This window comes from Hyla sarda, chromosome 1, assembly GCF_029499605.1.
Source record: "Hyla sarda isolate aHylSar1 chromosome 1, aHylSar1.hap1, whole genome shotgun sequence".
Lineage (NCBI taxonomy): Eukaryota > Metazoa > Chordata > Amphibia > Anura > Hylidae > Hyla > Hyla sarda.
Window position 1 is genome coordinate 432,916,434 of NC_079189.1, and position 13,185 is coordinate 432,929,618.

Consider the following 13,185-nt stretch of genomic DNA (forward strand, 5'->3'; position numbering starts at 1 on the left):
GGCTTCAAAGTTCAGCAGCAATTTTCCAATTTTTCACAAAATGTTGAACCTCGCTTTTTTTCAGAGACCAGTTCAGGTTTGAAGTGGATTTGAAGGGTCTTCCCATTAGAAATACCCCACAAATGACCCCATTATAAAAACTGCACCCCCCAAAGTATTCAAAATGACAATCAGTAAGTGTTTTAACCCTTTAGGTGTTTCACAGGAATAGCAGCAAAGTGAAGGAGAAAATTCACAATCTTTATTTTTTACACTCGCATGTTCTTGTAAACCCAATTTTTGAATTTTTACAAGGGGTAAAAGGAGAAAATGTATACTTATATTTGTAGCCCAATTTCTCTCGAGTAAGCACATACCTCATATGTCTATGTAAAGTGTTTGGCGGGCGCAGTAGAGGGATCAGAAGTGAAGGAGCGACAAGGGGATTTTGGAGAGTACGTTTTTCAGAAATGGTTTTTGGGGGGCATGTTGCATTTAGGAAGCCCCTATGGTGCCAGAACAGCACCCACAAAATAACCCACATGGCATACCATTTTGGAAACTAGACCCCTTTAGGAACGTAACAAGGAATAAAGTGAGTCTTAATACCCCACCCGGGTTTCACGGCTTTTGCATTTGTAAAAAAATATATATTTTTTTTTCACTAAAATGTGTGTTTCCCCCCAAATTTCACATTTTTGCAAGGGTTAATAGGAGAAAATACCCCCCAAAATTTGTAACCCAATCTCTTCTGAGTATGGAGGTACCCCATAAGTGGACCTGAAGTGCACTACGGGCGAACTACAATGCTCAGAAGAGGAGGAGCACCATTGAGCTTTTGGAAAGAGAATTTGTTTGGAATGGTAGTCAGGGGCCATGTGCATTTACAAAGCCCCCCGTGGTGCCAGAACAGTGGACACATGTGACCCCATTTTGGAAACTACACCCCTTACAGAATTTAATAAGTGGTGCAGTGAGCATTTACACCCCAATGGCGTTTGACAGATCTTTGGAACAGTGGGCTGTGCAAATGGAAAATTTAATTTTTCATTTTCACGGATCACTGTTCCAAAAATCTGTCAGACACCTGTGGGGCGTAAATGCTCACTGTATCCCTTATTACATTACATGAGGGGTGTAGTTTCCAAAATGGGGTCACATATGGGGGGGGGGTCCATTGTTCTGGTACCATGGGGGCTTTGTAAACACAAGTGGCCTTCAATTCCGGACAAATTTTCTCTTCAAAATCCCAATGGTGCTCCTTCTCTTCTGAGCATTGTAGTGCACCCATAGAGCACTTTGGGGTATGCTCTTACTCAGAAGAAATTGGGTTACAAATTTTGGGGGGCTTTTTTTTATTTTCCCTTGTGAAAATGAAAAATTTAGGGTGACACCAGCATTTTAGTGAAAAAAATTGTTTTTTTCATTTTCCCATCCAACTTTAATGAAAATTTGTCAAACACCTGTGGGGTGTTCAGGCTCACTATACCCCTTGTTACGTTCCGTGAGGGGTGTCGTTTCCAAAATGGGGTCACATGTGGGAATTTATTGTTTTGTTTTTATGTCAGAACCGCTGTAAAATCAGCCACCCCTGTGCAAATCACCAATTTAGGCCTCAAATGTACATGGTGCGCTCTCACTCCTGAGCCTTGTTGTGCGTCCGCAGAGCATTTTACGTCCACATCTGGGGTATCTCCGTACTCAGGAGAGATTGCGTTACAAATTTTGGGGGTCTTTTTTTCCTTTTACCTCCCGTGAAAATAAAAAGTAAAGAACAACACCAGCATGTTAGTGTAAAAAAAAATTTTTTTTTACACTAACAGGCTGGTGTAGACCCCAACTTTTCTTTTTCATAAGGGGTAAAAGGAAAAAAAGCCCCCAAAATTAGTAGTGCAATTTCTCCTGAGAACGGAGATACCCCATATGTGGCACTAAACTGTTTCCTTGAAATATGACAGGGCTCTGAAGTGAGAGAGCGCCATGCGCATTTGAGGACTAAATTAGGGATTGCACAGGGGTATTCTACGCCAGTGATTCCCAAACAGTGTGCCTCCAGCTGTTGCTAAACTCCCAGCATGCCTGGACAGTTAGTGGCTGTCCGGAAATGCTGGGAGTTGTTGTTTTGCAACAGCTGGAGGCTCTGTTTTGGAAACACTGCCGTACAATACGTATTTTTTATTTTTTATTAGGGGGACAGTGTAAGGGGGTGTATATGCAGTGTTTTACTCTTTATTATGTGTAAGTGTAGTGTAGTGTTTTTAGGGTACATTCACACTGGCGGGTTTACAGTGAATTTACCGCTAGGAGTTTGCGCTGCGGTGAAAAATTTGCCACAGCCCAAACTTGAAGCAGAAAACTTACTGTAAACCCGCCAGTGTGAATGTAACCTGTACGTTCACATGGGGGGCAAACATCTGGAGGGTTACAGTTTAGAGACCACTATAGTGGTCTCAGACTGTAGCCCTCCAGATGTTGCCAAGTAACTCACCGGCTTCCGTTGGATCCAGGGAGCTGCGTCGCGGTCCTCTTCTTCCGCCGATCGTCGCCCGCTGCCGCCGCTGATCGTCGCCCGCTGCCGTCGCCGATGGGTAAGTGGATCTTCGGCGCCGGTCCCTGACGGTTTCCCCGTCCTTCCCCGCCTATTGTGGGTGGGCAGGACGGGGAAACCGAAAGTAAACCCCTCCGCCCCCGATCTGCTATTGGTGGTCGCGTCTAGACCACCAATAGCAGAGATAGGAGGGGTGGCAACCCTGCCACCTCACTCCTATCGCTACAGGGGGATCGTGGGTGTCTAGGACACCCGCGATCCCCCTTCTATTCCGGGTCACCATAGACCCGTATGACCCGGAATCGGCGCAAATCGCAAGTGTGAATTCACTTGCGATTTGCGCCGATCGCCAACATGGGGGGGTCTAATGACCCCCCTGGGCATTTGCGCGGGGTGCCTGCTGATAGATATCAGCAGTCACCCCCGCGCGATCCCCGCCCGAAATTCCCATGGGCGTACAGGTACGCCCTTGGTCCTTAAGTGCCAGGGAGCAAAGGCGTACCTGTATGCCCTTGGTCCTTAAGGGGTTAAACAATACATCTCTTAAAGGGGTTTTTCCATAATAATAAAGGATCACTGTAAATTAAATGTAAGTATAACTTGCTAATGTACCAATAGGCCAGATAGGCCATTAATGTGATGGTGGGGCTCTGCTCCTTAGGATCCTCTATAGATCATGAAAACACACCACATGAATAAGAGTATCTAGGGTACCATGGCATCACAGAAAATGAAAACTGTCGAAACCTGAAAAAAAAAAAACACTTTAAAGTGGTTATCCAGGATAGAAGCTTTTTTTGCTGTCAATTAAAAAAACAAACAAACCCTGGACTTACCTCCCGCTGCTACCCCCAGTGTCCAGAATGCAAGCACTAGCCCCAGTGCCTCTGGTATCCTGCTCCCGGCCTCCATTGTGGTCTTTTTCCTGCTCCTTGTAGTCGAGTGGAAGCCGGAAGCAGCATACTAGAGGCACCGGGAGAGCAGCAGGAGTTTTTTTTATTTTTTTTATTGCCAGCATTGTAGGCAAGCTTTTTTTTTTTTCTTTTAAAGTTCTATTCTGAATAACACCATTTTAAAGCTAGGAACCCAGGTTGCAGAAATTCTGCAGCAGAAAATATGCCAAAGACAGAAGTAAATCCAGCTGGATCCAATTATGCATTTTACACATTTTCTGATGCAGATTATCTGCAATGTGGGTTTCTAATTTTAGTTTCTGTTACACTTGTTCCTCAGGCAGACTTCTGTGGGAACCAGTGATGGGTTCTGTGCCAGAATTAAAGCTACTGTAAAGTGGGGCTCGTATTTTATGAAACATAAATCAGCAACAATCTTTCACAACTGTAACCACTCGAATCCTTATGCCCTCCATACCTCACACTTGTGGGGTCTTTCTGATGTATGGACTTGCTTTATGTGTCCATTCAGGTGGTCAGGCCTGTAAAAGAAAGTATATCAGACAGTCTTAAATGCCAATATGACAATTACAATATTCACTCACATTCAAGGCTATATTTGTAACCCATTTTAACCATATACAAAAAGGAATATTCTATAAATTGTTGTGGCTCTATGAAGGTGCATATCAGAAAACTAAGGAAATACAAAAAAATCTCCACTCTAAAGAAAACCTCCAGTGGGAGACAATTGTGTTATAAGATGGGGAAATTTAGTAGTCAGCAAAAATTGCTCAAAAGGTGTCAAAATGCCATAATACTGTATAGACATATCAGTGACATTTTGTTCTCTTACACCCTCTCAATAATGTTTTTCAAAAAATGGCCTATACAAAGATTGCAGGTTAAATATCCCACAAACCCTCTTTTGCAACTCCAAAACTTAAAGGGGATATCCATGGAAAAAAAATTCTTATAGATCAACTGGCTCCAGAAACAGATTTGTAAATTATTAAAAAATCTTAAAAGGGTACTCCAACGCTAAGACATCTTATCCCCTATCCAAAGGTCACACCCCCTCCCATAGACTTGCATTGAAGGGGCGGAGCGTGACGTCACACGGGGGGCAGGGCCGTGACGTCACAATGCTCCGGCCCCCGTGATCGCCAGTAATCCGAACCGGAGTGAACGTGCTGCGTGCAAGATCACGGGGGTCCCCAGCGGCAGGACCCACGCAATCAGACATCGTATCCCCTATCCTTTGTATAGGGGATAAGATGTCTTAGCGCTGGAGAACCCCTTTAATCCTTTCAGTACTTATGAGCTGCGGAAGTTGAGTTGCTCTTTTCTGTCTAAGTGCTCTCTGATGACACCTGTCTTGGGAACTCTCCAGAGTAGAAGCAAATCCCCATAGCAAACCTCTTCTACTCTGTGCAGTTCCCGAGAAAAGCAGAGATGTCAGCAGAGAACACTGTTGCCAGACAGAAAAGAACAACTCAACTTCAGCAGCTGATAATTATTTGAAGGATTAAGATTTTTTTAATAGAAGTCATTTAAAAATCTGTTTAACTTTCTGGAGCCAGTTGATATATATATATAAAAAAAAGAAGTTTTTTCTTGGAATACCCCTTTAACCAGCAAGAATAAAATAGTCAGCAATCCCTAATGCTAAAGTACCAAGTCTGGGGAACCCTTATTATGTAGGAACTACTGACGTCTATGGTCCTCACTACCTCCAATTTTATTCCTGGCATGTTCTATTGCATGTCATATTACATATTCTCTCCTGGAAACATTGATCTAGGGCAAAATAAGTTGCTCTACGGAGGCTCCATATGGCAGCTAACAAAATAATCCATAATACAGAGATGTAGGGACACTGTGTGTAGTTATACAGGCTCCCTGCACATACTTTACCATGTGTATGAGGCCAGATGTGCATAGGAAACTTAACCCCTTAAGCACTGAGCCCATTTGGGCCTTAAGGACTCAGACAATTTTATTTTTACGTTTTCTCCTCCTCGCCTTCAAAAAATCATAACTCTTTTATATTTTCATCCACAGCCATCACTCACTTTACCATAAAATGTATGGCGCAACCAAAAAAATACTATTTGTGTGGGAAATTAAAAAGAAAACCACAATTTTGCTAATTTTGGAAGGTTTTGTTTTCACACCGTACAATTTACGGTAAAAATGACATGTGTTCTTTATTCTTTGGGTCAATACGATTAAAATGATACCCATGATAACATACTTTTCTGTTACTGTTGCGCTTAAAAAAAACTTTTAACCAAATTAGTACGTTTAAAATCCCCCTATTTTGAAGACCTATAACTTTTTCATTTTTCCGTATAAGCAGCGGTATGATGGCTCATTTTTTGCGAAGTGATTTGTACTTTTTATTGATACCATATTTGCTTATATAAAACTTTAATCCATTTTTTATTAATTTTTTGGGGAATAAAATGTTATAAAAAAGCATCCATTTTGGACTTTTTTTTACGTTCACCGTACGGTATCATTAACATTTTATTTCAATAGTTCAGATATTTACACATGCGGCGATACCAAATATGTATATAGAATATTTTTTTTAACACTTTTTGGGGGTGAAATAGGGAAAATGGGACAATTTACGTTTTTATTGGGTTTTTCACATTTATTGGGGTTTTCAAATTTTTTTACTTTATTTTTTAACTTTTATTTATCGCGCTGCGGCGATCTGATCATCCATTTTAGTGACCGCGATCCTGCGGATGCCGTGATCTGTATTGATCACGGCATCTGAGGGGTTAATGGCGGACATACGCAGGATCGCGGATGTCCGCCATTAACGGCGGGTCCCTGGCTGCGATCAGCAACCGGGACCTGCCGCGCATGATCCGGGCATCGCTCCGATGCTCGCGGTTATGCTTAGGACGTAAGTGTACGTCCTGGTGCGTTAAGTACCATCTCACCAGGACGTACATTTACGTCCTGCGTCGTTAAGGGGTTAAAGTGTACCTGTTGTCAACAAAAACTTTTTAGATAATGTAGATAATAACATTATATGTATATCTGTAATTTACATTGGTTAAAAAATGTGTATATTTTTGGGTGAAAAAATTCTGTCTCTGCAGCTACTGCCTGTGTGTCTCTATTAGGAGTCAAAATACAGGAAGTGAGGACAGGACAAGCAGGGCTCTGTGCAGGCTTCTGGCTTGTCAATCATCCTCATGTGTGAGTCCATAGCATGTCACAGAGCCTCACTGCACAGAGCCCTGCCTGTCCTCAGTGTACAGAGCCCTGCTTGTCCTCACTAAAGAGCCCTGCTTGTCCTCACTAAACAGAGCCCTGCTTGTCCTCACTAAACAGAGCCCTGCTTGTCCTCAGTGTACAGAGCCCTGCTTGTCCTCAGTGTACAGAGCCCTGCTTGTCCTCAGTGTACAGAGCCCTGCTTGTCCTCAGTGTACAGAGCCCTGCTTGTCCTCAGTGCACAGAGCCCTGCTTGTCCTCAGCGCACAGAGCCCTGCTTGTCCTCAGCGCAGAGCCCTGCTTGTCCTCAGCGCACAGAGCCCTGCTTGTCCTCAGCGCACAGAGCCCTGCTTGTCCTCAGCGTACAGAGCCCTGCTTGTCCTCAGTGTACAGAGCCCTGCTTGTCCTCAGTGTACAGAGCCCTGCTTGTCCTCAGTGTACAGAGCCCTGCCTGTCCTCAGTGTACAGAGCCCTGCCTGTCCTCAGTGTACAGAGCCCTGCCTGTCCTCAGTGTACAGAGCCCTGCCTGTCCTCAGTGTACAGAGCCCTGCCTGTCCTCAGTGTACAGAGCCCTGCCTGTCCTCAGTGTACAGAGCCCTGCCTGTCCTCAGTGTACAGAGCCCTGCCTGTCCTCAGTGTACAGAGCCCTGCCTGTCCTCAGTGTACAGAGCCCTGCCTGTCCTCAGTGTACAGAGCCCTGCTTGTCCTCAGTGTACAGAGTCCTGCGTGTCCTCAGTGCACAGAGCCCTGCTTGTCCTCAGTGCACAGAGCCCTGCTTGTCCTCAGTGCACAGAGCCCTGCTTGTCCTCAGTGCACAGAGACATACAGGCAATAGCTGCAGGGACAAAAATATACACATTTGTTAACCAATGTATATTACAAATATACATAGAATGGTATAATCTACATTATATAAAAAGTTTTTGTTGACGACAGGTACACTTTAAAGAACAGACAAGCTACAAGGGAGGGAGGGTCATAACTATTTGAAGAACTAAAAATAACACTACATTTTGGGGCAGAGGGGTATAAATACTCTGAGACAGGAAAATCTATCAAATAATGATTATTAACCCCATAAGGACAGAGCGTTTTTCCTTTTTTGCACTTACGTTTTTTTCTCCTTACATTTTAAAAATCATAACCCTTTCAATTTTGCACCTAAAAATCCATATCATGGCTTATTTCTTGCGCCACCAATTCTACTTTATAATGACATAAGTCATTTTACCCCAAAATCTACGGCGATACCCCCCAAAAAATTGTGGGACAAAATTGAAGAAAAAAAAACACCATTTTGTAGCTTTTGGGGGCTTCCGTTTCTACGCAGTCCATTTTTCGGTAAAAATTACACCTTCTCTTTATTCTGTAGGTCCATACGATTAAAATGATATCCTACTTATATAGGTTTGATTTTGTCGTACTCCTGCAAAAATTATAACTGCATGCAGGAAAATGTATATGTTTAAAATTGTCATTTTCTGACCCCTATAACTTTTTTATTTTTACGTGTACAGGGCGGTATGTGGGCTAATTTTTTGCGGGGTGATCTGAAGTTTTTAGCAATACCATTTTTGTATTGACCGGACTTTTTTATTCATTTTTTCAAGATATAAAAAGTGACCAAAAATATGCTATTTTGAACTTTGGAATTTTTTTGCGCTTATGCCATTGACCGGGCGGTTTAATTAACGATATATTTTTATAGTTCGGACATTTACGCACGTGGCAATACCACATATGTTTATTTTTTATTATGGTTACATATTTTTTATATGGAATTTGGGAGAAGGAGGGCGATTTTAACTTTTATTAAGGAAGGGGTTAATGTTTTTTTTGTTTAACTTTTTATTGAACTTTTTTTTTTTTTTACACTTTTTGTCCCTTTAAGAGACTTTTAGGAGGAAACATTTGATTCCTCATACAGATCAATGTGGTTTCATAGAACCACATCGATCTGTGTGCTCTGCGATCGATTGATAAAGCCTGGTCCTGCCAGGCTTTATCATTCACAGTGAAGCAGCCGGCATAGGACGAGAGGTAAGCCATCCGGCTACCTCAGCTGTAGAACCACCAGGGATGGTTTAAATGTCCCTTTAGACGCCGTTGTCAACTTTGACAGCGGCGATCTAAGGGTTACTAGCCGGCCACTGCAATCGCCGCATATCGGCTATTAACACCGGCCCTCAGCTACAGGAAACACACTATATGTTATTTTGCACATTCTTTTGTGAGGGTAGAAAGTAACGGGAGAAATAGTGCATGCACTATTTCTTCCGTTCTTTCTCCGGTCACAAAATAACGTCCATTATTAATAACGGGCTATGATGGGTTAAAACGGATAATGAACAAATCCCATAGACTATAATGGGATTTTGTAACGGCCGTTTAACAGCCAATTTTAAGGTTTTTCATAACATAGATCTTTAAAACGGATGAATTTTATAGTGTGAAAGGAGCCTAACACTTTGCTTTGCAACATTGTCACATGTTGCTACAACATATGAAGCAGCAGTCACTGACTAGTAATAACACAGCTGGTTACTGCACATTAGAGCTTTACATTTGACCATCTCCATTTAGTGCAGCGGAACATGGCAGCTGATAAATAGGATAGAAGATCACACTTGTCATTGACACTTGTAATAGCAATAAAAACTAAAAGAGACATTCTTGCAGATTAAACCCAGCATAAAACAACAAAAATTAAGACTCTCATCCACCTTATTATCTGCAAATAGCTGTGTGTATAGGTATTTCTCCCCTGCCTCTCTGCACATCCACCCACACATGCTCAGCCCTTCCGTAACACCCTCCCCTGTCTTTCTGTGTCCCTCTGTCCTTTGCACGGAGGAGGGTATAGACAACATTTTCCTGATGGGGAGGAGAGTATGTCTTTGTAGTTCTTCTGGCACCCCTCCCTATCTCAGTTTGACCAATCAGGGCTAGAAAGCTGCAATCCTCCATTTGGGTGGGGGGCCCTTGGTGCACACGTTCTGAGATGGCGTCCCATGGACAAATGAAAATGGGGGGGGGGGAAGCTGACAGTGTTTTGCATGCAAAAACAACTTCCATTACAAATACAGTCAGAGATGCATACACTATATATATCTAATCAAGCATCAATATACAACATTAGCACTTAGCAACAATACACAACCTATAATTCTCTTGTGTTGTCACTAATGTATCATATACATCTGGCTATAGTTGTGATCATGCCATATATACATTTTAAAGCAAATGCTTCAATTAAGTCCCCATTTTGAAAAGCAGTCCAGCAATCTAGGGGTAAAACAAGTGCAGTATTTTGTGAACACTATGTTAGTCAGTTTCCTATACTTCAGTCTTAAGTGCACGTTTATGCTAAAAAATATAAATGATTAAATCTACTTTCTATACATTTCAGTAAAATTCTGCCACCTTATCACTTCATTTACACCCCCCCCCCCCCCCTTCTAAAACCTTTCAACTGAGCCATGCACACCTTTCTGAACTTTACCCTAAAACACTGTTTTTCTATCTAATATGTATATGCTTTCATCCATCCAAATAAATAATGAGAAAAAGCTGTGCACATTTTTGCGTGTGGTTTGAGACTGGAAAACTAGTGCTAGTAATACCGTAATACTGACTACAGTTACCAGGTGCGCCATTATCAGTATATGGTTATACGCCAACTCTCCAACATACAGGAGGGCCTTGTATTAGCCGTTTCAATTACCACATTTTCATGTGACTACGGTTGACTGCATTACAGTAAACATTCATAATCCAGCCATTAACATTGCTCGATGAACCATGGTCACCTGAAGCAGAGGAGCCTTCTGGCCAGTTTCAGACAAGTGTATTACGCCTGCATTTCTGCATCAGTATTGTGGTCTTAAAGGGGTATTCTGGCCAAATACATCTTATCCCCTATCCAAAGGATCGCGGGGGGCCTGCCGCTGGGACCCCCCGCAATCTCTGCGCAGCACCCGCATCCTATGTGGGGCTGCGTCTCCAGTCTCGGAAACCGAGCTGACAGCACTATACATAATTATAATGCTTTCCATTCAGCTGATGCTCTCGCTATATTGGGGGAGATTTATCAAAATCTGTCCAGAGGAAAAGTTGCTGAGTTGCCCATAACAACCAATCAGATCGCTTCTTTCATTTTCACAGGACTTTTCAAAAATGAACGAAGTGGTTGCTATGGGCAGCTCAGCAACTTTTCCTCTAGACAGGTTTTGATAAATCTCCCCCATTATGCTTGTGTTAAACTGGCCTAACTACTTTACATTGCGTATGTCATTCACCTCACGGCAACACATAGGCATTGTTTTATAGTGTTCTCTACTATCCACAGTCTCAGGCATCCATAGGAGGTCTTGGAACCTATCCTCAGTTGATATGAGGGTCTTACTGTACTTTTATACCTAAACTACTTTAACACACTTTTGTTAGAAGATAATATTAGGGTTACCTGTCGTCAACAAAACACTTTTGATATAATGTAAATAATACCATTATATGTAATATCCATTAGTTAAAGAATTTGTATATTTTTGGGTGAAAAATTGCTGTCTCTGCAGCTATTACCTGTGTGTCTCTATGAGGAGTCCAAATACAGGAAGTGAGGGCAGGACAAGCAGGGATCTGTGCAGGCTCCTGGCTTGTCAATCATCCTCATGTGTGAGCCCATAGCATGTCCCAGAGCCTCGCTGCACAGAGCCCTGCTTGTCCTCAGTGTACAGAGCCCTGCTTGTCTTCACTGCACAGAGCCCATCTTGTCCTCACTGCACAGAGCCCTGCTTGCCCTCACTGCAGAGCCCTGCTTGCCCTCACTGCACAGAGCCCTGCTTGTCCTCACTGCACAGAGCCCTGCTTGTCCTCACTGCACAGAGCCCTGCTTGTCCTCACTGCAGAGCCCTGCTTGTCCTCACTACACAGAGCCCTGCTTGTCCTCACTGCACAGAGCCCTGCTTGTCCTCACTACACAGAGCCCTGCTTGTCCTCACTGCACAGAGCCCTGCTTGTCCTCACTGCACAGAGCCCTGCTTGTCCTCACTGCACAGAGCCCTGCTTGTCCTCACTGCACAGAGCCCTGCTTGTCCTCACTGCACAGAGCCCTGCTGGTCCTCAGTGTACAGAGCCCTGCTTGTCCTCACTGCACAGAGCCCTGCTTGTCCTCAGTGTACAGAGCCCTGCTTGTCATCACTGCACAGAGCCCAGCTTGTCCTCACTGCACAGAGCCCAGCTTGTCCTCAATGCACAGAGCCCTGCTTGTCCTCACTGCACAGAGCCCTGCTTGTCCTCACTGCACAGAGCCCAGCTTGTCCTCAATGCACAGAGCCCTGCTTGTCCTCACTGCACAGAGCCCTGCTTGTCCTCACTGCACAGAGCCCTGCTTGTCCTCACTGCACAGAGCCCTGCTTGTCCTCACTGCACAGAGCCCTGCTTGTCCTCAGTGCACAGAGCCCTGCTTGTCCTCAGTGCACAGAGCCCTGCTTGTCCTCACTGCACAGAGCCCTGCTGGTCCTCAGTGTACAGAGCCCTGCTTGTCCTCACTGCACAGAGCCCTGCTTGTCCTCAGTGTACAGAGCCCTGCTTGTCATCACTGCACAGAGCCCAGCTTGTCCTCACTGCACAGAGCCCAGCTTGTCCTCAATGCACAGAGCCCTGCTTGTCCTCACTGCACAGAGCCCTGCTTGTCCTCACTGCACAGAGCCCTGCTTGTCCTCACTGCACAGAGCCCTGCTTGTCCTCAGTGCACAGAGCCCTGCTTGTCCTCAGTGTACAGAGCCCTGCTTGTCCTCAGTGTACAGAGCCCTGCTTGTCCTCAGTGCACAGAGCCCTGCTTGTCCTCAGTGCACAGAGCCCTGCTTGTTCTCACTGCACAGAGCCTTGCCTGTCCTCACTGCACAGAGCCCTGCTTGTCCTCGGTGCACAGAGCCCTGCTTGTCCTCACTGCACAGAGCCTTGCCTGTCCTCACTGCACAGAGCCCTGCCTGTCCTCACTGCACAGGGCCCTGCCTGTCCTCACTGCACAGAGCCCTGCCTGTCCTCACTGCACAGAGCCCTGCCTGTCCTCACTGCACAGAGCCCTGCCTGTCCTCACTGCAGAGCCCTGCCTTTCCTCGGTGCACAGAGTCCTGCTTGTCCTCGGTGCACAGAGTCCTGCTTGTCCTCACTGCACAGAGCCCTGCTTATCCTCACTGCACAGAGCCCTGCCTGTCCTGACTGCACAGAGCCATGCCTGTCCTGACTGCACAGAGCCCTGCCTGTCTTGACTGCACAGAGCCCTGCCTGTCCTCACTGCACAGAGCCCTGCCTGTCCTCACTGCACAGAGCCCTGCCTTTCCTCGGTGCACAGAGTCCTGCTTGTCCTCACTGCACAGAGCCCTGCCTGTCCTCACTGCACAGAGCCCTGCCTGTCCTCACTGCACAGAGCCCTGCCTGTCCTCACTGCACAGAGCCCTGCCTGTCCTCACTGCACAGAGCCTTGCCTGTTCTCACTGCACAGAGCCCTGCTTGTCCTCACTGCAC

At 44.9% G+C, this 13,185-nt stretch overlaps 1 protein-coding gene across 3 annotated transcripts in view; it reads right to left on the reverse strand.

Annotated features, from left to right (window-relative positions):
- PATZ1 (POZ/BTB and AT hook containing zinc finger 1) overlaps positions 1 to 13,185 on the reverse strand; it is a 31,489-nt gene that overhangs the window by 14,743 nt on the left and 3,561 nt on the right. For all 3 annotated transcript variants that reach the window (XM_056530457.1, XM_056530461.1, XM_056530453.1), the window contains exon 3: positions 3,899 to 3,962. In XM_056530457.1, coding sequence (XP_056386432.1) covers positions 3,899 to 3,962 — 64 coding nt within the window. The remainder of the gene's footprint in view (positions 1 to 3,898; positions 3,963 to 13,185) is intronic.